Below are 25,697 nucleotides of genomic sequence, written 5' to 3' on the forward strand. Positions count from 1 at the left end.
GAGCTTGTCTCCTAACCAGTAAACTCTTCAAACTAGGAAATAAAGCTGTAAAAATCAAACAGATCTTTGCCCTTCCCATGCTGTTTCCCATCTACCTCTTATAACCTATCCTTAAGACTGTACTTACCAGACATTAAACTGTATCCTATTTTCAGTTACAAAGGTAAATTCCTGAAAGTAATTAAGGTGTTTAAAATAACTACCACTTTTACTGACAATACCCCCAAAATTGCACCAGCCAACCCCCTGGCAGTGCAGATGTGTACCACAAGTGGACTAAGACACAGGCTCCTAGCCACCATATACACCAGCGCTGGCCCTGACACCTTACAGCAATTGATGTTCTCATCCATTACTTCTGCTTTGTTCATCTCAGCATGTTGCCTTCCCCTCTAGATTTCATACAAAGAACACAGAAGCATGGTTTCTCTTGCTGATGTAATGCCCATATTTAATCTTTCAAAACAAGAATAAAATCAAGAATAAAATCAAGAATAAAAATTTTCATTTAAGTCATACAGTACATTAATCTTTCAGCAATGACCCAATCTACAGTACTCAAATACCTGGCATGAAGTCTATTATCTCAGCGTTTAACAAGTGTATAACCAGTGACACAGTAAAAGAAGAGCTCACAATACACAGCTAACACAATGAGTTTAGATTTTCTTCCAAGAGTCCAGCTAGGGTTCGTAATACATGGATCACTTTGGAACCATACTTTAATCACCTTTTTGTTCAGTCAATCTGTTTGGGGCTTTTTTTTCTCCTCTATGAGTTTTTCCATTATGTACAGGAAGATTATCTCAAATGAAACTGCACAAGTTAGATATCTATCTATAGACATACATGGTCAATCTAACTAAAAATTTAATAAGCAGTAATTACTCGGTCCTGGTTATACATTCCTAAAGGCTTAATAATACAGTTTAAAGAAAATAAAACAAAACACAACAAAACACAGTTGTAGGGTGGCAATCTCTGTAAGCAGCCTCCTTCCGTCTCAAAACAACCAATGGTTAACTGTACTTTCCACATTTGAAATGGGGTCTAAAAAGAAGTAATTTCAGCTCCTAAACAATACAAAACTTGACTGTCCTTTCTGAAGTCTGAATGGTTCAATGCACCATTCACTGAACTTCTCAATCAAATAATACTGGTAGGATGCAGACTGTTAACAGAAATTAGGACAGTATGCCATGGATAGCACATTTGGATAGCAAAACTGTGTGAACGAAGGGGCCATTGCCCAGTGGTTAAAGCAGACTGATGCAGGAGGGCAGCTCTCCCTGCAGCAGTGGAGGAGGGAAAAGGGCTCTTTTGCTCCATAGCCAAAGCTAAGGTCAAATGTGTTCAAGCACATGCCCTCTCCTGCTCTCAGGGCCCTGGCCAGTACTCCTTACCACTGTGCAAGGGGAAATCCCTAGCCCAAAGGTGACCAGAGCCATGGCAGGGTGCAAGCCTCCCATCCCCTGCCCAGCTCCTGATGATCAGGGGCAGGCTGAGGTCTTCCTCTGCTCCAGCTCCATGGCAGGCACAAGGGCTCCCACTGAATCACTCATGTGCCAGAGCTGCTCCTGCACAGCAAGAGCCCTGCAGTCTGGTGGCTTTCTGGCTCCTGGCCTCAACTACTGCATACATCTGAACACAGCAATAACCGGAGAGGTCTCTCCCTCTGCAGAGTAGTGTTACCAAGCACTACAGTCCCAGAAGGCTCCCTACCTCTCTAAGGTAACTAAACACAGGCATAACGGAGCTGCTTCTTCCCACATTAGCAAAACATAAACACAGCTAATTAACACAACTGCTTTGACTTTTAAAAGTCTCTTTTCTGGTGCCAGGTCCTGCTACAAATGGAGGGGAAAAAACCCCATAGAGCGCCACTTTCCTAGATGGAAAACCAGCAGAATCTTTAGCCTTGAGGATCTGCTTTGTAATTTGCTACTGGCATAAACAACAAAAAAAGAAGTCCCATTTATTTGGCTGGGTTTTGTGGTGGTTTTTTAAAGAAAAAAAAATCCAGACCATCAAGTACACCTTCTCTGCACATACACACACACATACGCACATGCACACGCACCGGTGGAGAGCTCCAGAAGAACAGGCATGAGAACCACAAAGCCCAGATTGTGAAAAGACAAGGGGAATCTCACATTTCCATTTTCAATTCTCATTTAGCAATGAAGCAGCAAAATGATGTATTGCAAGAAATAAACAGTCACAGAACACACATACACCCAAATGCAACCATGGACACATTTTCCCACTTTTTTTTGGTTTTTTTTTTTTTTTTCCTCTGATAGATACTGTTATTCATTTGATAGCTTCTTTCTGGCTGTGCTGAAGTTTCTGAAGAGCATCTGGTGCTTCTTTAACCTTTACCAGAATGTAAAAACCTCAGTGGCAATAGACAATCTCAGTTGCGACACAATCAACCCTCTCCACTTGAGATTCCACACAAACGCCTTCTATAAACTGAATCTTGCTCTGCCCCTTTGGTGCCATTCTGGGTTTGGTTTTGGTCTTTTTGTTTTGATGTTGGTTTTGTTTTCTCAAATTAACAAACACAGCATATTAATGCAAACTGGATGTTTTCTAAAAAATGGTCAGCTAATTAGTTCAGCAATATGCAAAGTGCATCTATTTGGTTCTTTCCATAGATCACCTTCTGTTGTAAGTTTAAATTCCTTCACAGTTTAAAATATTGTGAAGAAATTATATGTATACTTTATGTATAGAACTATTTATATACATACACATATATACACACAACTCTGTACTTTATATAGCCATAAACACTCATTACTTAACTATTTATATTATATACACATGGCATGAACACATGCTCAGTGAAGAGTTGGTGCAGGCTGAAATCATTCCATCAGGTTTAATGGAATAACAACAGTGGAAACCATGAGTGAGTTATCAAAAGACACAGACATATATCTATTAGGTAAGTGAAAGACCAATTAAATCCGCTCTTCCATGTTCCTGCTAGCGCAGGATCGTTCCCACCCCATTCCATGCTCTGTATGCATATACACAGCTCTTCTGCGTTCAGTTTACATGAGAGGGCAGTGGTGGTTCTTTCTAAAGGAAAGAACAGTCCATATTTACTGAGGCTTATCACAACCTCCTCCGCAGAAGTGCAGCACAGCTGGGTCTGGATGTCTTGGAGGAGTCTGAATGCTGCACTGCCGCTAGCTGAAAGCACCTGCTGAAGCATGGTTATTGCATGGTTAAGGGACAGCTATCAATTGTTCACAGTCTGTGAACTCTCTCTCTCTGACAAGTGGTACAACTGTATAAATACATATTTTAGCACAAAACATTTTAACATGAGGCAAGTCCAAGTACAAATGAGACCTAAAGGCCTATGGGTGAACTTTAAAGGCCAAGAGTTCTTCAGAGTGCATGTTGTTTAAGGAACGCAAGTCGGGTAATTTCAAAAGAAGTTTTGTGAAAATAGAGGCTTCGTTGGGGTGATTTTTCATTATTAAGGTCCTTAATGCACGGATTAGTGTTTCCTGAAGCGCCTCCACAGAATTGACGTTTTCTATTCCGGAACGATCTAAAAAGAAAGGGGTGGAGGGATTGGGGGTGGAGAAGAGGGGGGGTAAGAGAGAGAAAAACAGGGAGGGGGAAGAGTGAATGGATGTAGTTATGTACTTTGCACCATAAAACCACTGCAAGAATCACTCACTATGTTAACAAGCGTGAGAATAATTAAATACTTATGTCAGAAGTTTCAAACCCACAATACCAAAAGTCTTTCAAATGTTATTTATTTTGTAAAGTATTAAGCTCACGCAGACTGGCATCATTCAATCACCTTTCCTGTAATCACTTACCCATGTTTCCAGCAAAGGACAGACTGATGCACACACTTAAATGTTTTGCCTGAATCACAGATTTCAACGCAAGGAGAGAGGACACATGAAAGCAAGAAGTTCCAACATTTCTCAAGGCTGGACACAGAACCCTAGACTTAAACCGGAAGTTTATGCTTGAGTGAGAAATCCCACTCGGGACAAGCCACACTCATATCTGCATAATGGGATCCCCAAGGCAAGGGAAGTACAAGCCTTGACATGACTGGCCCCTATTTCTGAGTGTGTTCTGAAGCACCTACAAAGTGAAACATGATGCGCCCAAAAATTCCCAGCTGAGGAAGAATTTCAACATGAAGAAAAATATTGTGCTTCCACTTACTGCACTCATCCCATGCTCAAAGCACCTCTTCCCAGAGAGCTGTATTTAAGAACATGCCTGTTGTCCTTAGGTGGAACCTAAGTAACCAGCTTGAAAGGATGGATTTTTAAGCAAAATGCCTCATCTAACAACCATGCACAGGAGCTGTTTTTTCCAAACTGTATCCTGTCTTCTTAAACACTAAGTAAATTCAGCAGGGCACATACATACACGAGTGACGGACGTGAACAGAAATGTGCTTTGATGTGTGCATGTACTTAAGCACTTCACGGAACTGGGACACAGAATGACAACAGCTTTCTGGAATAACACTGAGTCAGATCTTACAGTCAGAGTGGGAATCCCTTCCTTATGCTGTCAGTGTCAATCCTATCAGATCTTTCAGGTGAACACAGTCCAGGAAGTCCTACCAGGCTGGCGAAGGTCCCTACTGCTACAGGGAAAAAATATTACATAAACCACTTAATGATCCATCTTGAAGCAGTTAATGTGTTTTGTTCCTTCAGAAAGACTGTTCCAGAACCTTCTATTCTAACAATTAGGAACTTTGATTAATATCAAATTATTAGCACACATTCCAGTCTTCTGTGATGTCCTGGGTTCAGCATCAGCAGTCATTTTTCTCCTTCTTAGTAGCTGGTGCAGTGCTGTGTGTTTGACTTTCAGCCTGGGAACAGCGCTGATGACACCGATGTTTTTAGTTGCTGCTCAGCAATGTTTATTCTGACCAAGGACTTTCTGAGTCTCATGCTCTGCCAGGGAGGAGGGGAAGCCAGGAGGAAGCAGAGACAGCACATCTGACCCAAACTGACCAAAGAGGTATTCCATACCACAGCACATCATGTCCACCATATAAACTGGTGGCAGTTACATGGAAGGGTTAGATCACTGCTCAGGTCAAGCTAGGTATCAGTCGGTGCGTGGTGAGCGGTTGTGCTCTCTTCCCTTGTTATTTCCCTTATCATTATTATCATTGGTGGCAGCAGCAGTGATTTGTGTTATACCTGAGTTACTAAACTGTTCTTATCTCAACCCGTGGGAGTTGCATTCTTTAGATTCTCCTCCCCGTCCCTCCAGGAGGTGGGGGGGGAGGAAGGTGGGGGAGTGAGCAAGCGGCTGCATGGTTCCAGGTTGCTGGCTGGACTTAAACCACAGCAGTGAAGACTGTCATGTTCTCTCCATGAGAGCATGAGTGAAGAAATGCCCCTCTGCCTTTATTGGTTAAACCATCTACCCCAGTTGCCCCCCACTTCACACAACCCGATTTGTTCTACCCTGAGCAGAGATGACAACATAAGCCATATGAGACTTCTCAAAAGCTCTGTAGAGCAGCAACAGTCCTGCCTTGCTTCTGAAGGCAGAAGAATGCAGTCCAGTCTTTTCTGGCTATCTCCAGCAAGTTATTGTAGGCTCCTCTCTTCAATTAGTGCAAGTCTTTCTTCTCCTTTCCTCTTAGCCTACTTCTAGTTGCTCCCAGCGGCCAGCAGAAGTTTCTGTTAGTACTATCCCAATAAGAAGGAATAGTAGAGTGTGTATTGTATATTCTTCTACCACAAAGTATCACCCTCAGTTAAGAGATTATCTGGTATCTAGTCCTGCACAAACCACATTCTTTCAGCTTTGCTTCCACCTTGCTTCTTCCTTCTTTAGAGCCCATGATCCAAACTGCTACCTCCCCTTCATCTTCAACATATCAAGGTAAATGAAAGCCGAAGGTCAGTTTTGGAACAGTACAAATGTAATTCCTCAGCACCACCAGAGATACTCCCATGTCCTCACTGTATGGCCCTGCTTTTCGTTCCTTTGCATATAACACCAAAACAAGAGGTTATACAGAGTTACACACATTCCTTGCTACTACTCCTGCTTCTTTCTGCACATTCTAAATACCCTTCCTAAGACTGGGTATTCATCAAGTGTTAATGTGGAGATGCTTCTGACAAGTCTCCTCCCCACTAGCACTGTTTAAACGAGTTCTGAACATTTCTTTTTTTCCCCACTGATGTTTGGTTTTGGGTTGATTGGTTTGCTCGTGGGTTTTTGGATTGTTTTGGGAGTTTTCAGTTTTTAATTTAAAAGATTTTTAACTAGTGCAGCATGGCATGCTACATTCTGGATCACTTTAGCAGGACTCAACAGTCCCACAACTCTTGTCTGTTTCTGGAGCAGACAAAATCTCGACTACTTTGCTTTCTTCCTGACAATCTTTTCTTGAGTAGCTTTCTTTCTGAGATGGAGTCATCTTAATGGCATTAAGATCTTTTTCTTCCACTTTCAGTTCTACTTTCAGCTACAGCATCTTTGCCTTTGCCTGCATCTCCATGTCATCTTCTTTGATACTATTCCTGAACCCTTCCTCCTTCTCTAATTGAGCTCTTCCTCCACCTTATGGGAAATCGCTCTACCCCACCTCCTTGAGGGGCAGAGTGCAGGGGATCTGTCATTCAAGATCTGTTTAATGAACAAGTGCCCATGATCCCTCAGTTCTACCAGTACCTTCTCCTCCTGGATTCCACAAAAGCTCTGTTGGGGACAATTCTGCTCTTCTCATGGACCTGCTCGCATATGAAGCTTGCTCACTTACTCACTTGAGCAAGTAACAACCGCAGCACTTCAGTTACAAGTTACAGAGTGAAGTTGATCTGAAAGCTGCTAGACTCACAGTGACCATCAAGGATACTACTGTGTCTGGAATATAGGATAAGCATTACAACACTAGTGAAGCTGTATTTTATAAAGCCCTAGAAGCAGCTTGTGAAGATGTCCAGGAAGGCTGTTATCAGACTGCAGATGAGATCACACAGCAGCTAAGCTACATAGCAGTGATGTCCAAACTATGATCTGAAAAATCCTCAGCAGCTGCAAGAAGCCTGAATACCAAACTCCACCTCTTTTTGTCATCTTGCACGATTCTGATATTACATGTTGCATGTTACAGACCATCCCTAAGGTAAGCCCTAGTGGGAGCTAGCAACTGCATGAAACACCGTCTAAAAGCCTGGAGAAGGCTGGTTTTGGGCTATAACCACATTTAACAGAACAGATACAGCCACTTACATTCAAAACAGGTGACACAGTGATTGTGGCATTCTAAGGCCCAGCAGCTGAGCTAGCAAGAAGAGTGGTTGTAGCACTACACAATGAGAGAAGAAGCCTGGTTCTCAGTCCTTATTTAAAGGTTATCTCCTGTTCTTGACAATTTAGGTTTTTAAGATAAAATCTGTAAAGTGGAGTCTGGAAAAGCAATTAAACCCCAAGGTTTCTCTCTGTTAACTGAACATTTTCACTAGCTGACTACAGTGCCATGCTTGCTTCATGCTGCCATTCATTCTAGCTCTCAAAGCTTGCAAAGTCTGTACCACCCTTTACTCATTACCACCACTTACAAATTAAAGAGGCTACAGCTGCCCATCGTGTGTTAGAACATTTCAGTTAGGCCATGCACAAAGCTATTAGACTAAACTGTCCTACCTTGTCTACAGAGGCTTCATGTGCCTACAGCACCATGCCTGGGGTGCCCCTTCCTGATAAGGAAAATGGGGGTCTAAACCACTCATGTGGAAGAAGTACACTTGTTAAAGAAGCAAGTGGCCCCCAAATGCTGGCTTGTTGTTTAAGTGGGCACTACTAGCATTCCTGTTAGCTACCTCTAGAGAGCTCCTTACCCAGCAAGCAGGGATTCTGAATCTTGTATTTTAGGCATTGTATGCAGAGTTAATGTGCCTAATTTGAGGCTTTAGATAATACTACAGAAGTAGGTGCTTAATCCTTCTTTGAATCTGGGCCAGGGTGTTCTGTATATCCAGTGACTGAAACAAGATATGAGGCTGGCAAAGATGTCAGTGGATTGGCAGACCTTTTGTGGTAAGAAGTCACAATGCAGATGAATAGGGCTTTCTTGCTGACACAGGCAGAGATCAAATTGTTGGATTTGGATTTAAGTAAAATATGCAATAGACCTCTATGACAGTACTTGGAAGTAGAAATACCGCCTTTTGCCAAGACTTAAACTGTGCAAGTCAGGAGTCATTTCACTGATGCTGCCCTGGGAAACTTACAAGTCAGACAAATAGCTTCTAAATGGCCACCAGGCAGCTATGAGATGCATTTTTGCATTCTATAGAAAGTAGTAAGAAAATACAAGCTTACTGTCACATCTTCCCAAAAGGCAGTATCAAAAAAAGCAGGTATGTAAATGACAGGCTGATAGTAGCTTAAAGCCTACTAAGTTGCACTTAGATGTGGAAGAACAGGTACACATTTTACAGGAATCTTCTAATAAAAACATGTATCTAATAGTTGGCAAAGGTGCAATTCAACTTTCTCTCCTTACCAGCAGATACCAGGACAACCGCTGTAAACAAACTCATTTCCTCATCACTAAGTTGCAGGGCATTTAGTTTCTCGCTAAATTCAAACATTGAGTTGAGCAGATCACCGGCTCCCATTGAATGCAGGTCATCCACACTGTACTTCTTTCCACTCAGGAAGGTGACGGTACGTTCCTTTGCATCAAACAGAGATGCAAACCGTACCATTAAAACCTGGTGGAATTAAAAACAGAACAAAACCACATAAATATAGGCAGAATTCAAGGAAAGCCAAAGAAAAAATTAAACCTTTTAACATCATTCCAACTGTCTCATTAACTGCTGTACAAGCATTCTACACAGACACTGACAGCATGCTATTGACCTGTCAAAATCAGTGCAAGCTCTGACCCAGTAGCCTGAGAGAAACAAACAAGTGAAGAAATTTGTCAGTGGACGCAGGGGAGGGGCTATAGCACACCAAAGGGAGGAAAATTAAAATGTAAGCCTCAGACAGCCTGAGCCACAAAGACAATGCCATTCATAAATACGCCAGTAGGTCAACTTGCTTAAGCCATCGAACAGCCAAAGGCATACAGAGCATTAAAAGAAAGGTTTTCTTGGCCACACTCACAAAGAGCAAAACGAAGACATTGAACCAGATTCTTGCTTGGCGTAAAGTGGAGCAGCTCCATTGAAACAATGCTGATTTACACCACCTAATGATCTGGACCACTAGGCATTCTTTGGGAAACTACCATGCTGCACCACTGTATCCACAGGAATGTTAAAGAGCTCTGGTAGAAAGAAGCCAGAGGTACGGCCTTCAAAAGTCAAGGGAAGCAGGGCTTGAAACAGCACCTGGTCTGTAGCTGCAGCTGAGAATACCCCTTTGGTATAAGCACCTGGGCTGGAGCAGTTGACATGTGCTGAACTTACCCCTCTGGGCTGAAATTTCTCTTGTGGTTTCTCAGTCGTACTGTGAACGTTTCCCTCTGGAATGGCTTGTAAAGTTTCATTTGCTCACGTTCAACAACCTTATTTACTTGTCCAAGGTTTAAGCTGCACAGAACAGCCTTCTTATTTGGAGAAAATGAACCAAATGGCACTGGTTAAAGCTTCAGACTTGCTGTAATCTCTTGGTGTGAAAGTTGTCTCTTGTCACTTACCCTACATAACTGCATGAATTTAAATGTGTACTACATTTGAGAAGAGAACCGGGTTTTCAACAAAGACTGGTGCTTTTGACAAGCTTTAAAACAGGAGGGCTCAAAAAAATGGAGATGTTTGAGAATTTAAACACCATTCATGCACATTAAATGACCTGCTCCTAGATTTAAACAGCCAAATGACATGCAGCAATCTGATGGACACATAAGCACTATATATTGTTCACCTTTGTCAGCTAAGCTATGCGTCCTTTGATGACATTGACTACAGCGTGCAGAAACCTACGTGCAGAAGCCCTCAGAATACAAGAAAAGGACACAAAGGACAGGCAGACAGAGCTGAACTTGTGCATTAGCAAGGACCTACCAGGTACCCCAACCTTTCAGTTAAATATGGTTATTTCCCTTACAGAACTGGGCTTTAGAAACATTAACTTTAAATAATGAGCAACCAGCCTTACCATTGTTATTCAAAACTGAAGCCCATGAAGCTGTGTTGATTTATACTAAAGCAAAGACCTATAGATTTCAATGTCACCCTTCTAATCTAAGGAAGAATGGTTTAGACTGGATAGCACATGATTAATTCACCCCATTTCACTTCAGGATTCCTATTTGTGCATGCTGAGGATATACCTGATCAACCCCATCACCTGACCACAGCAATATAAGCACATGAAAGTTTCCACATACGTAACTGCTTGCTCACGTCTCCCCTAGAAATTGAGTCACTACCCCAATGGACCCAAGGTCCTTCTTAGCTCTGCCATCAACTACATTTGGAGTGGAGGCTTGTGGATGTTGGGGAGGACCCACTAAAAATCCAGTTGAGTTTGTTATTTGAGGCTCATGGCTATTTCTGACCTGGCTCCCATTAAGGCCATATAGATCCCATCACTATACAGTGACGTCCCCAGTACCTCCAGTTCTAAGAGGGCTTTTTAGCTTACATATGTGTGATTATATACAACTGTGCTGCTTCTGCACCAACACAGTCTCTATGCATCTTCTTGTCCCCAGACAAACAAGCATTCCTTGAATACGAGCTAGTGGTAAGCACAGTGCCAAGACAGCCACACACTGGTGCCAAAGGGAGCCAAAACAGGCTCAGAGACAGCACTTTTACTCAGATACTTCTATTAACATGCAGATGTTGGGATATCCTAGTTTAGTTACCCATAAAAGAGAAATGACCTTGTACATACCAGGCTTTCAAGATGTTTTTGCATCTACTGCAATGGTTTCATAAATCCTGCTGGGTCTGGGTTTTTTCCAGCGCTCTGCAGCATTATTTTTTCATTTGTTTGTTTGTTGGGGTTTGTTTGTTTATGGGTTTTTTTCCCTGTTGCTAAGATGCCAACATAGGGCTTTAACTACAGGTACCAGCTTGGTAACAGAAATCATTAATGTTTCATTAGTAAGTGAAAAGGGATAAGCATGCAACCATACATTATTATTAATTCTCTTTGATAGAGTAACTTATCAGCAGTGCTTGTAACTGGCAAAAAGGCATATGAATAGGCTTGAAGTGAATAAAGGGCAGGACCAAACATTTTACATGCAAAACATGAAGATTCCATCTTGCATTCTAGGAACAGTTCAAGCTTGATTCTCTGCCCTCCTCGCAGGCACTGGACAGCATACCACTTTACAGAGGAAGGAGCTAACATTTTTGTGTAATGTGAACACCAGTTTAACAAGCTGTAGCTGAAGAAGTGAAAATACAGCCCTTAGCTCCAGGAGCCGTAGCTGACTTGCAAAAGGTCAAGAATAACTGCAAAAAATACATGACAGCAAAATACAAGAAACAAAGAAACTGACATGCTCCAGGCACCAGGTCTTGCAGTGCAACCTGTACTTTCCAGCCCAACAATTACCCATTTTAAAACCAGGCTAAATAAATGCAGGTGGAAGACCCAACACATTACACAAGAAATGGCTTCAGTTCAAGTAAATATGAAATCCAGCATCTCTCTTTGAACAAATAAATCAACTAAACAAGAACAAAAACACCACCAGCCCTCCCTTCCCCAGGAAAGCACACAACATTGAATACTTGGGATTTCAGCTCTACCAGCCCTCTATGTTTAAACTTGACATTTGAATACTTCTAAAATGTGCATGGTTTCCAAAAGATGCAGGAGTCTGGAAGAGGAACTCAAGCCTTAAGTAAAGGTCTCTTGGTGAAGGTCACTAATTATAAAACAGCATCAAGCTCTCCAGTATCATTTCCAATTTAACACCACTAATTCGTGCATACGTCATGACCACAATTGGATGAAAATAACCACAAGGACTTGGTGGTATTAGCCTGTAAGTCACGCTGCAGGTGGTACGGCATCTACAGAACTGCAGTAGTACAGCTAGTTACTAGTGTTACTATGTTGGAGATAGAGGCTTCAGCAACCCCCAGCTGCCACCAAAGGCTAGTCAGGATGGATGCCCTGTCTTTGGTAGGGAGCACAATGGCAGAAGGACATACAGAGTGGTGAAGACTTTCCTCTACAAAACTGGTCAATAGGTAACTTTCTAAACTAGCCACCCTTCCCTATGCACTGTGCTTCTCTCCAGGCTAACCAAAGGCAGCTTTCAAAGTATGCAAACCCAAAGGCAGCTTTCCTCCTATGCAAACCCAAGAAACTCCTCGCTACTCATTTATTAATGCCCAGGGAAGAGGAAAAGGTTGAAAGGCTGAGAAATTCTGAGCTTGTTGGAAGAGGGACAGCTCACCAAGATCTGACCAAACAGAAGCATAGGACACCATCAGCTTAAAGAAATAGCATCCACGAACAAGCTGGTTTTGCCCCATATAATCCAGTTCTATTTCTTTTTAAGGGGGTCAGACTGATACACAGCTTGTAAGGTCCACAATATACACACAGTGGTCTCACCTCAAAGGTCCCAGCCTTCAGAAGATTAACCTGGTCATGTTGTGAGAGATCTCGGAAACCTGGGATGCGCTTGGCAAACTCCACCACTTCCTTCACTGCAGGGGTAAAACTCAGGGAAAACTCTTCCCAGACTTCATGGCCAGACTTGTTTGGGTCCACATGGGGAGTCTTACTCATTGGGCAGACCTATGTTTACAAAACACATGCAGAAAACAACTCTTTAAGAGATCATTACAAGTACTAACAAATACTTGGAAAAGGCAGGTTTATTCTTCAAGAAAGCTTTGCAATAATGATGCACAGAGAAAAAAAAAAATTAGTATTCCTCAGCCAGCTCCCAAAGCAACTAGATTTCTCTCCCTCCCTTTAAAATGAACAAAAAACCCCACCACAGCAGTTCAGTAGCAATCTGTTTCTAAATTTGCTGACCTTGGCAACTTCAACAACACTTACAGCAGAAATGTTGAGAGAACCCAGGTTATGCTGTGCTTCCCTGATCTCAACTTCGTGCCAGACCTCTGGATTTTTTACTTGCATTATTCCTGTAATCTCACTATTAATCATGATTTCACAATCAACTGCGATCTCACAGTCACTACTACATTCATTCCCATCTATCTTTCTTGTTTTGCAGGCAATTAAAGTGATTCAATCAAGGTGACAAATGTGTCAACACCAGAGCAAGGAAGCCAGCCTTGGCTTCCTGAGTCATGGGTTTACCAAGACAACCTTCCCCCCCAGACATTTGTTTTTATTTGCATCACTGAAGAAGGATGACCAAGGAACTGGATCTTGCTCAATCACAAGACAACAAAATGCTCTTTCTTTTATACAAACATACAGCAGTTTTTTGTAGAACAGTCTGAATTACAATAAGGTGAGAAGTATCAGTGAAGGCTGACTGCCAATAAATTCCCTCTGTAAAACCCAACCTGATGCTCTGAGATAATTTCAGTTCTGCTTTCTAAAATCTGCATCTTTTAATGAAGTTTAAATCTTTTAATATTCATTTCACTTGTCATCATCAAGGATGAGAATTCCTTTAAGTATTCCTCACAGGTATACTAAATGGTGGATGCAATCCTACATAATGTCAGCCAAGCAAGTGAAACAGATTAGCAATTCCTCAGAGCTATGCTGGCTTTTTCATCCTGAAACTGATAATTGCCTAGCAATTCTTTGTATGGAAGATCCTAAGTTTACAATATATTCAACAGGTATATATACACACATGCAGGAGTGTGCGTTTGTGTATTTAGCAACAGCTAGAGAAAACAAGATGGAAACAGATGTAAATTTCTGATATGGGTTTTGTTTGTTTGTTTTCAAATGCTAGTTGGTAACTGGGCAGTCAATACACAGAAAGCTCTTCCCTTTCTCTCTCCCCGGAAGTCAAAGAACAGCATTGTAGATTTCTTGGTTCAGCTGTGAATCACAACATAACTTTTGTATCTCAGGACAACACCCAAACCCAAATGATTACATATGGAGTAAAGGAGGACCTTCTCCATAAACTGAGAATTATTAAATATTTTGGTAAAATAACAGGTCTAGGCACACAACTAGAAGCATGACAGACATTAAACCACTGCTCTGTTTATGGTATTGCAACAGTTCACACAGGTATTGCTAAAAGTACAGTACGCTCTGAAAACAAAAGAATCTGGCTCAGCACTCTGCTCTGAATCGGACACAAAAAGCACCTTAATTTCTCATCCTATGATGATCTACCCTAACTTCCAGGCACTCTGACCCACAGGAAAACCACCAGTTTTCCCCTCTATGTATTATGTCTAAGCTCTCTTGAGAGCTCTGCCCAAGGGTCATGGAATGTCTCAAGTTGGACTTGATGATCCTTATGAGTCTATTCCAGCAACCTGTTCCTTGCAGGACTACCTAAAACTAAACCATAGGACTAAGAGCATTGTCCAGACTCTCCATGAACTCCAACAGGCTTCCTATGGAGGCAGGTGTCAACTTGTACAGTCACTAGCTATCTTTTAGAGAACCCTTGTCAGGAATGACCTGTTCTACTTTTCTGTGCAGGTATTGAGCAAAAAAACCAAACCAAATCCCTGAACATCTGTTTCTATTCTGGGTCAGAGCCTAACTGCATTCCCCTATTGCTACTGACTCATTTTAGACGTATCCTAATCCAAGTTCCCTGTCAAAACCCTCATTCATGTCAGGGAGGGGGGGTGCAGTGCTCTGCTGGATTCAGTTTTGTCTCCTCATCATCAGCTGTGCTAAACCTCCCTGCAGCTACTATGCACAGGTCAAAATGACTGGTTTGTGCCTCTGCAGGCAGGACCACTCCCTGCCTGCCCATACTGACAGGTTTAACCTCTGCTTCTGAGGAGTGCCAATGCCATTGCAGTGACTCCACATACTTTCCCTGCAAGGAAGAAAGGCTAGGAATTATTATTTGCCCACAGTCTGCAATTAAACTTGGGGCCTGCTAGCGATGGCATGGTCCACATCTGTGGTAGCCAGAGAAGGGAAAAAAACAAACCAAAACTGGAAAAGAAAAACAACAACAAAAGAAAACTCAGCATCAAGATAAGCAGCTTTCACTGTGTGAAGACCTTCAGGGGTCTTCAAGAACATGTGAAGAACCTTTACGAACTTATAGGAAGAAAACCACTGGTGGCTCAAGTACTTCAGAAAGGTCAGGGGCTCGTGCCTCTTGACTGAAGTGCAGAATGAGAACAAGGATGTTATGTTCCCTCATCCCAGGCAATTCTAGCAATAAACAGAAGGACAATCTATTTTAAGGGGCTTACAGAATCAGCTGCCTGAATGGCAGAGGAACAGCAGGTGCAAGGCAAACGGCAGGGACCTGTTAAGGAAAGGAAAAAACCCAAAATCTACATGCAAGAAAATCTTTGTTAAGAATTCAGTGAGAAAATGCACTAGCGAAGTCATCTAAGGTTCCTAGAAGTGTGTGCAGAGCCAGACTTGAGCAAGTACTACAGAAAGGACCCTCAACCAACAAGCAGTTCTTCCTGCTTCTGTTCAGAGCTGAAGATGTTCTCAGGAGAAGGATACAGAGCCTGTGGGTCCCACTGAGTCTGTATTTTACGCTGCCTGTAAAATTGGCCTAGCCCTGTTAAAACAAAACACCACCCAAGAAAAACAAACAAACAAAAACCCCAAAACCAAGACAAACAAAAAAACCCTCAAGAAAACCAAAACCAGCCTATGCAAACTGGCTTAAAATCCTAGCCCTGAGGTTTCAACCCAGAAATTTGCTTCAAATGCCTTGAAGGAAAATACAGCATATCTGATTGTATAGATATCTTACAATGAAGTCTTCAAGATTGAGTGAAGAAGGCAATTTATAAACTCTATTTATAAACATCCATGTTCATGTTAAGCCAGACAAAACCTGCAAGTTTTCTTCAACCTTTGACATTAGTCTATTTTCAGTTTGCTAAAAAGCAAGAAACCCCATCACTTCTATGATTTCAAACCCTCCACACAACTTGAGCCATTATTCCCCTTCATCACAACGTGCACTCTCAAACCCGTGTCTCTATTTTAGGTTTCGGCAGTTGTGCCAACAGTGTGCAGCTTCACTGGCTGAAGTGGCACAGACAGGTCACAGCCATCACCAAGCCTTGTACTAAGTCATATCAAACAATTGGTATCAATATACCAGATGCATTCGTCCTCCAGTGCTGCAAGAGTAAGTGGTATTCTTGTTTGGAGAATAGCCATCTTCCGGGATCCTATCACACAGTCGCTGAGTATAACCACTGGTGAAGCTCATACAGTGGCCATTTGGGAAACACACGGGGTGCCCACTTGGATAATGCATTGCACTTCTCCCTTTGTACTGTCCACCAAGGTGCTGCTCACTTTCAGGGTACTGAGGGCCGCCGAGCCCACTAACACAGTGCTTGTTGCTCAAGATGTACTGCTCAGTGTTCTTTGACACTCTCTCCCCACTCTGGGGCTGCATCATCTCTGCTGGGTTTTGGGACTGTTCTTGGTTGTACATGAAAGTGTCTTTATGGGCCCTAGTGACCATACCAATCACTTCTTCCTTTGCCATGTCAGCGCCAGGAGGGGAAGAAGGGCTTTTGATGGCTTCCCGCTCTTGCTTGGGCTTGGAGGCAAGGTCTTCTTGAGGTGCTTGATCTTGATGTTCTGTTAATGCTTCACTGGGTAAGTGACCACTGAACTGGCTGTTCATCATGGTTTTCATGGCACTCTGCATTTCAATCAGCATCCTCTGTTTTTCACGTTTGGGAATACGACCAAATCGAACAGCTATGAAGGTGGGGAGATGAAAGTGGGGAGGAGGAGAGAAAAAGAAGGTCAATTCTGAAAGCGTTGACACAGCACACACAGAACACACGACCCCACCAAAAATCCTGCCTTTCCAAAAGATGTTAACTGCTCTCACCAATACTACAGCAGGGGTATTACCACTGAAGTCAAGGAGTGAGATATGAAACGCATGCTGCTGTTTACACACAAAGATAAGGCAGCTCTACAGCATATAATCTAAAGCCTTTTCCCCTTTTGCTACAAACCTGGCTATGGACAACACACAGTTGTTAGTTAACTGTCAGGCTTTAGGATTTGACCAAACCAGTACAACTTCGTGAGCTGACAATTAGCTGAACGCAAACACAGTTCATAACATACTTGAATACGTCTTACAAGACCGCTCCTCATAAACCAATTATATAACTTGCCAAAACAAGAGAGTCAGCGCTGAGTGCAACTCACCTTGGTACGTTCCTGATAACTTTGCCTTGACAAGGACATTTTCTGATGGCAAGGGGATGGGCATCATTGTGGCTGCAGCATTTTTGACCCTTTCCTAGGATCCACAACTGCCTCTACCAGCCCATCCAACCACAGCCTTACAAGGATTTATAACCAGTTTCGACTGATGTAATTATGTTCGTGCAGCAGCCCATCATTAATGTAACTAACTCTCTTTCATTAAAGCAGGTGCAACCCTATGTGCAAACAAGCGCCTAGGGGATGAAATAACTCGTATGCACGACAAGAACTCAGAACAATTATTTAGGATAGTTTTAACACTCCACCCACTAAATTATTAACAGCCCAAGATTCCTGGTTCTTGTGAAATAAACACCCTGAGAAAATTAAAAAGTGAAACAGGAGGAAGAGTTCTGGTTTGTGACATCAAGTTGTAGCAGACAAATGAACTACAACTTCAGCATTACATTTTAAAATGTCACAAGGAGTGGATAGCAAGGTGGTCAGAGACACAGCTCGACATTACCCTTTCCTCCTTGTCCGCCCCCTCCCTCCAAGGGGAAAAAAAAAAGCCCAGCAGGTACATGGTCATTATTCTCATCCCATGCACCCAAACCTAACTCTTTAGGCTTTATAATGATTACTCTAAGGCTATCAGCTTAGGCAGAATTCCCTTTCATGGAAAAAGCAACAGTAACAACGCAAACTCACAGAAACAAAATCGAGACTCTTATTACAACCATGCCCCTAACAGACCACTGCAGAGCATCCCACTCCATTAGCCTCCAGGGACAGTATTACGTTACCAGTTCAGGATGGTCATGGAGCAAGGCAAGCTGATCTTAACACTCCCAAACAGGGAACCTGACCCTGACAACAGGGCTGGCAGTATTATCTGCCATTAAGACCCTTAGCAATTGGTTCCAAGGTGGGCAGCGTATTCCCTCTCAGAGGAACACTGCTCAATAACATACCATCTCTCGACATCCCAACAGACAGGCATTTTTTGAAACGACACTGCTGGCATCTGTTCCTATTCATTCTCATTATAGAGCAATTGTTATTCTTCAAGCACTTCTTATACTGGATGTTTTGTTGAATGCTTCTTCTGAAAAAACCCTGTAAGCAAACAAAAAAATCCCAGAACTATTATTACACCACATGTCAAATCCTCCTGCCAAGATTCACCTCTCCGCAAGCATAGAAAACCTTCCTGCCGCCTCCCATAAGCTGCTTCAGAGCCATCAGCCCAAAGTGATTTTACAGAACTTGCTATTGCTCATGACATACTCTGTGTGTGATCTGTGTATAATGCAAACTAATTATGATTTCTAATTATAGAAGATGCTATAAGTTGCTTCCTGCATAGTCAGCAGCTAAGAGCAAAATATCTCCAGTATTACCTCTATCACTGAACTGACAGTTTCTAAGAGATGCACTCAATCTCCTATGATATCAGCACAAAGATGAAAGTCAAAATCAGATCTTTTGACTTCAACCTCCAGTCTGGCAACAAAACCATCCTGTTGTCCCATATGACCTTCAAAGGTGGTTCCTTCACATAACCCTTAAGCTGATAAAGTCTGTCACAGAACATAACATTGTCATTGTTACAGTATCAGAAAATACAGATCTATGCATGAACATGCAAGCACATAGTTCTGGCTTTCCCTGTGATAAAGAACTGCCTTTCTGAAGCTGTTTTGTTCTGTGTCCTAGCCCAGACGACGACTCACACCCACCATCTCTTAATGCAATTAACATTCACATGTCTGGCGTGACATGGTCCTTCCCACCTCTGTCTGCAGGTCTTGTTCTCTGCCGTGCACTCCAGGTCAGGCAGGATTGGACAAGGGACAAGGACTGAAAGCACTGCAGAGTTTGGAAGATGCTGTGTCCTGTTAAGTGGTTTGCCTTTTCCTGCAACTTACATACTACCTCGAATTTCTCAAATTTAAGTTTAATAGAGAAGCATATCAATATTTTTTGGCAGCATCACCCCTTTCCCCTGTGGGGAGAAGTTGAGAATTTCACCAGCAGAAAGGTGAGCAGAAACACAGCTCACCTTGCAGCCCTCACAGGCATGAACACCATAATGAAATCCTGAAGCGACATCTCCACAGACTTTGCAAAGAAGAACCATGCCATTAAATTCTAGAATCAGAACAGAGAAGTCAAGGATATAGAAAACCAATGACAACTGAAAAGAGTGTTTCCAGCTTTTAAAACCCAGACTGAAAGCAAAATATGTCAAGTCAGTCCAACATACAAAAAACACAGCAGAGGAACAAACAAGAACATACAAAATCCCTGACCAGTTCAGAAGCTACCAGCGCAAGAGAGGGGCGGGGAGGGGAAGGAGGAAGACAAGCATGAAGCGCTTATCACCAGAGGGAGAAAGCATGTATTCAGGGGACTTTTAATCACAGCAACATTGTACTGAGTTGTAGAAAGTCTGGTTACATTCACATGCTTTTAAAGGGACCATTTAGTTAACTAGGCCACCAAAGTTCGGGCTCAATTTATTTTTCCATCAGGAAAATATAAGCCCATATAAAGGCTACAGTTTCCCCAACAGAGGATTAACATTTTCTTTAAAACGGAAATATTAAAGGACACTTTATTTTATTACATATCATAAACAAGCTATATACTCTATCTGATAACAATTTGGAACTGGTAACTCAGCCACATCCTCATACGTAGACTACTCAATTGAGTGCACATCCAGAGCAGCACGCTTGAACTTGAAAGTACTTTCTCAGCCCTGTAAATATGCTCATGGTTTGGGTTTTTTAAGCTTTTCCCCACCTGTTTTATTTCAGCTTGTCAATAAATTCAGTAAAGACTTTTTGCAAGTCCTAAGTGCTGGCCTAACATTGGTTTCACTGAAGCCAATGGGAGTTTTACCAGTGACTTCAGTAACCACAAAATTACCTTAACAGTCATCAACAAACACAGATGGAAATACTCCTGCAGAAACATATTCTACCAGGAAAAATAATGTATTTGACATTTGAGTTTCATTTGTAAAGAGGAACTAAAACTTTATTTTTTCATGGTTTTGAAAAAGAACCAAACCACAAAAATCTGTTTTTGTTTTTGTTTTTTTTTTTTACCTAGCTAGTACTGAGCTAAAAATGTTATCTATCTATATATCCACCCATTCACACATCCGCCTGAGCAGTTTACAGCAGGTTACATCTTCAGGAAACTCTGCTGTGACACCAAAAACATAGTTGATAGTGAATTTTAAGGGGAAGTAAAAGTTCTTACTAAGAACTTAGGGTAGGAACACTAAATATAAAGAAAAAAAAAAGAAGGGAGGGTGGTGAGGGAAGACTTTTAAGGTAGAACTGTTACATATTTAGTCTAGATTCATAACAAATCAAAATGATAAAACAATTCTGCCATTAAAAGACTTCAGCCTTCAAAAGACTAGTCTGAATTCCAGCCGAGTGTGTGGTAAAATGCTCTATTCAGTACTGTTTGATTCCTGCCCTTCCAAAACTGTTTAAATATAGTTCTTTATCACTGACCCCCTCCAATTACCAAAACAGCACAAAGCAAGCAGCTGGAGCTCGACGGTGGAATGCATTTTAAAGGACTATCCTTTAGTCCCATGCTTATGGAAAATTACAGAAATGCCTTCACATCAAACCACACAGAGGACCTGGTTGTAACACACGGGGTTGTAATACACAGGGGGGAAATGATGGTTACAGGAACTGGCACCAAACATACTTGTGACTCCATTATGGCCTTTTGTCAAGCCAGCAACACTCGACTGGTTTGTTTTAATAGCCTCCTCCAGCCGATCGCTCTTTGGTGCCCCATCAGAGCCCTCGCTGCCCCGGCTGCTGCAGCCGCTTTCCGAGGAGGAGCTGTTTGGAGAAGATGGTACAGGCGAAGAGGACGACTGGAAACCGCTGTCTGAGCTCTCGCTGTGACATGAGGCTGGGCTCGATGCCGAGCTTGAAGAGCTGATGTAAGCTATCACACCCCCTAAGGCAAGAAAAAAAAGGCGGCACAGTGACATAACAAGCAGACATGCACCGCTGCCATGTGAGCCACGCCATGACCCAGCACCACCAGACCCAACCATCACGTGTTCCTGGGCACACTCCTTTCCCTCCCTCCCTCCAGCTTGCTCCTCTCCATTTGTTTTCAAGGGCTGACCTCCCAGTCTGCCCCATCCCCTTCTTTTCTCTTATCAGCCTCCTCTGATCAAAGTCAAGCTGAAACAGCAGACCCAAAGGACAGAGCAACAAGCCATGCTGCAGAACAGGGCAGTGGGGAGAGGCCACAGAGAGGCCCAGGGAGGGCTTCCCTGGCCACCCTCTGAGCAGAGCTCATCTGGAGCCACAGCAAAGCCAGGCTCTTACAGTGCTGTGGAGCTGGAATGCAAACAAGCTAGGTTAGGGACAGAAATAGGGCAGGGAGAAAGACTTCATGCAGGCTGTGTGCCAGAGGCACAGAAAGGAAGGACTGGGAGGTGCTCATGATGCAGAAAGGAAGGGGGCAAGGGAAAGTAATAGCACTGCAGCTTGGTTAACCTACTGAGCAGCATTTGTCCAACTGCAAGCCTTCTCAGCGCTTCTAACAGCAGCTAAACTCCACCTGCTAGGCTGCTATCTGCTGTTTCTGTCCTGCTGCATCTTGCTATCTGACACACTTGAGAATCCCTCAAATGAAACAGCTTTTTGTCCTCAGATAGACCTCAGAGCAGTAATGGCTTTTCACAGGTTCCTTTTTCTTGCTTCTAAGCAAGAGAAGGTTGTTTTCACTTCACTGGAGTTTGTCTCCAAGGCTCAGCATTTCAAAAGCCAATGTGAAAACATTATTTCACACAAGAACTTCAATAGTGAAAGCCACTCGACTGTTCAAATAAACTACACTCTGCAACCTCATGCCTGTACTGCTATTTAGAGCGTCTTCACAGACAGCTCAGTACAACTTCACACCCCAGTAAGGATTAAAAAGTTTATAAGGGCCATATGCTGGCTTCCTCTGGAGGAATAAAAGCATTGGTGTCTTTAGGGTCCTTGGACAACTGAGCTGGCATGGCAGGTTGGGGCTGCAGCTCCCCACATCAGCCATCACCTCCTCACCGACAAAGGCAGTGCTGTTATACAACCCTGGAACGATTACTGCTTGCAGGTAGACAAATTTTCATTACTTCTATCAGCTGTAATGGTCCTCGCAGCGTTTCTGCAGCAGCTTCACTGGCCCATTTCCTCTTTATCATCTCATGTTTTCTACCAAGGAAACCACCACCAACACCATAAAAAAGCATGCAGCACAGCATCCCCTGCCTGGTGGGGCAGAAGTCAGACCGAGCAGCTGTGTGACACGTGCACTACATACAAGCTGCTTCTCACATTCCTGGGCACCCGTGCCCCTACGCCCCACCACAGCCATCATTCCTGCACAGATTGTGTTCTGTTCCAATAGATCCTCCCTGCTGCACGGCACACATTCAGGACTGGGGGGTTTTGGAGCAAGGAGAATTGCAAGGGAGACACGGGGCCAGCAACAACATGAGGAAAAGACCTTGCCAAACACCCGTGTTAGTGCCAGACACCACCCATCTGACAAAGGTCTGGGTGCACGTGCCTCTGCCAGGTCAAAGCTCGCAGTCCACCTGCTCCGAGGGAAGCACCAGGTTCCTTCTTAGCAGGCACCATCCTTATCTGCAAAGGGCAGAGCAGGGCACACAAACACAGTCCCTGCAGGGAACTCCCGTGTTCCTCCACACTGCCACCTTGCCCCACTATCGTTAAACCCTGCCTCATAAACACTGATTGCTCCTTTTCTCTCAAGGGTAGCACCAATGTCACAGGGGAGCATGGGAAGGGTATGCCTATGGGAAGGTTCACCCCTTGTCTTCCGAAAGCCTAAGGAGCCCACAGAGTTGTGCTGCTGCTGTATTCTAGGGAGCTTGTCAGCCTTGTCTGCATCATGGTCAAGACTCCCTTTTCTTATTTTAGAAGCTATGTCTCCCTGTGAACCTTATTTTTGTCTGGTCAGCAGTCAGAGTCAATTGCCATACACTAGCTCAGCGTGACAGCTCAAAACAAAGAGCAGCCCCGGGTCTATGCACTGGTTGGGTTTTTTACACTGATCCCCTACAGAATGGGACCCCCGACGGCCGGTGGGTTAAGGCAGTCCTGGGTTTTGCTCAGGGAACCCGGTGCACTGATTCAATTAATGGGGGAAGGGGGAAACACAGTAGCGTGCAAGCATCTAAAAGGAAGGTGTAACAATACACAAATGCGAAGGAGGCGGCAAACTGGGTCCACGCTTAACCGCTTCCCCCGGCCCCAAAGCCGGTGCTGCGGCGGCACCGCTGACCGCCCTTCGCTAGCGGGGAAGAGCAGGACGCAGGGAGCAGGACCCGGGGCCGCCGGGCGGAGCGGGGCTGCGCGGCAAGGGCCCGTCCCGCCGCCCCCTCCCCGTTACACAACGCCTCCCCCGCGCACCGGGCCGCTCCACGTGCGGGGCCGGCGAGCAGGCAGCCCCCGCCGCCGCACACGGCCGCGCGCGTGCGGGCACCCCCCCCCTCCCCGCACCGGGACCTCACGCTCCCCCCGCCCTCCCTCGACCGCGTCCTGGCGCGGCTGGGGGCGGAGCCGGGCCCGCCGCAGCCCCACGTGTCCCCGTCGCGCCCCGCCGCCGCCGCCCCGAATGTAGGTCACCAAAACAGCGGCCGCCTCACGTGTCCGCGCCGCCAGCCGCCCCGCGCCGCCGCCCCGGCACTATTATGCAATCCGCGCGTCACCGCCCCGCAAGGCCAATGAGCGGGCACGCCGCGCGGAACGTAAACACAGCGCGCACATGGCTCGCCCGGCGGGTCCATGTGAGGCAGCGCGCCGCCGTCCCGGACACCAGCGGGGCCGCGGCCGGGCAATCGCCACCGCTCGCCGTGCTTCCCCCCCCCCCACACACACACCCCACGGCGCCACCGGCAGCCCTTGCCCGCCCGGCCCAGCGGCACTACCCCGTGCACAAGTAGCCCCCGTCCCCCCTGCCCGCAGCGGCCGCTTACCCGCGCTGACTTCCATGGCGGCCTCCTCCCGCAGGGGCAGGGGCGGCGCCGCGCTGGGCTCCGCCGGGCCCGGCACGGCTGTGCTGTGCTCAGCTCCGCTCGGTCTCAGTCTCTCCAGCGCCCGTCCCCCGCCGCAGCGCTACATGCAGCGGGCGAGGGGGAAGCGGCCGCGCTGTGTCCTGTCAGAGCGGCTGCAGCAAGTGCCGCCCGTCCCCGCCGCGGCGCCCTCCCCTTTACAACAAAAGCGATCGGGAGCAGCGCAGAGTGCGGCACCGCCGCCCGCCGGCCCGGCCCCAGCCCCAGCCCCGGCCCCGGCCCCGCCCCTCCGGCCCCGCCCCGCCCCCGGCCGCCCCCCTCACCCAGTGACACACTTTCCTCCGCGCCGCGCGGGCCGCGGGAGCTCACGTGCGGCGGGCGCGTGCGTGGGGGCACTGCGGCGGTAGCGGTGCGGCGGGGGGGGGGGGGTGCCCTTGTGGTGAAGGCACCGCAACCGGTCACGGTCACCACTGCCGGTGCGGTGCTCGCCCACTGCGGGGCACGGGGACGGAGCACCGCGGCCGTGTCAGCATCCGCCGGTGGCCGCTCCGCGCACAGCATCGGCAGGAAATGCCGGTGCTCGGGCTGCCGCAGCTCACAGTTCCGCGCGCCGGAGCGGCTGCGGGCGCGGGTGTGCTCCCTGCTCTTGGGAGGGAAAGGAAAAGCCGGGAGAAACAGCTCGGCGGTGCGCACACCGCTTCACGCGCCACACATCCTCCAGGCGCGGGTCTCCCCCGCTCCCGCCTTCCCGAAACCGGGAAAAGCACCTCTGGGGAAAACCCCCCAGAGCACCCACTGAGGGTGGAAAGCAGGGGGGTCTCCGCCCGGGGAGGGGACATCTTCCACTCTCCTATCTCCCGCTCCCAGAAGGGAACCCATAAAGAAACATAACCCCTGTCAACACTAAGGAGGGGAGGCTCTCCACGAAGTGGAGCCCAAAATGTTCTTCCTCACTGCCACGGAGGCAGGGGGAATGCGGTGTATTTTGACCTCCTCCGGCTAAGAGGAAGGCACGGAGGTTAAATGAGGTCAAGGAGCGGGGGTTAAACACAGCTAAATGTAGTTTGCCGCCTCCTAATTTGGATGAGTTTCCTTTCGTCTCGAATGAGGTAAACGGGTCAGTTTGGGAGAGCTTCCTCACTTGTCGAATAAGGTAAACGGGTGAGGTTTCCTGTGTTTCTGCCTGCAGCCCAGCAGCCATGAGGCATCCAGCTTTCCTCTAGGTCCACAGGTAGCACCCACCACCGTTCCCAGGCCCCAAATTCCTACAGCAAGAGCTTCTTGTCCTCCT

General features: G+C 45.4%; 1 protein-coding gene across 1 annotated transcript; it reads right to left on the reverse strand.

Annotated features, from left to right (window-relative positions):
- Positions 1 to 424: 424 nt before the first annotated feature.
- NR1D2 (nuclear receptor subfamily 1 group D member 2) lies at positions 425 to 24,670 on the reverse strand. The gene is made up of 9 exons (XM_061362700.1): positions 24,458 to 24,670; positions 24,371 to 24,427; positions 21,067 to 21,327; positions 19,388 to 19,476; positions 18,297 to 18,441; positions 16,241 to 16,857; positions 12,583 to 12,768; positions 8,546 to 8,756; positions 425 to 3,571 (listed from the first exon to the last, which is right to left on the reverse strand). Exons 2-9 carry the CDS (start codon positions 24,384 to 24,386, stop codon positions 3,375 to 3,377), a joined length of 1,722 nt encoding a protein of 573 aa, XP_061218684.1. The 5' UTR covers positions 24,387 to 24,427; positions 24,458 to 24,670; the 3' UTR covers positions 425 to 3,374.
- Positions 24,671 to 25,697: the final 1,027 nt, after the last annotated feature.

This window comes from Neopsephotus bourkii, unplaced genomic scaffold (assembly GCF_033783945.1).
Source record: "Neopsephotus bourkii isolate Nb327-2 ecotype Australia unplaced genomic scaffold, CSIRO-AGI_Nbou_v1 NB_1132, whole genome shotgun sequence".
NCBI lineage: Eukaryota > Metazoa > Chordata > Aves > Psittaciformes > Psittacidae > Neopsephotus > Neopsephotus bourkii.

What these genes read in the sequence shown, in the direction of transcription:
- NR1D2 (XM_061362700.1), bottom strand. An exon ending in CTGGAGGACGAATGCATCTG is followed by an intron (nt 12,769 to 16,240) that starts GTATATTGATAC and finishes TTGTAAACATAG; the next exon opens with GTCTGCCCAATGAGTAAGAC. An exon ending in GGTTGTCCTGGTATCTGCTG is followed by an intron (nt 3,572 to 8,545) that starts GTAAGGAGAGAA and finishes CTTTCTTTTTAG; the next exon opens with ATCGTTCCGGAATAGAAAAC.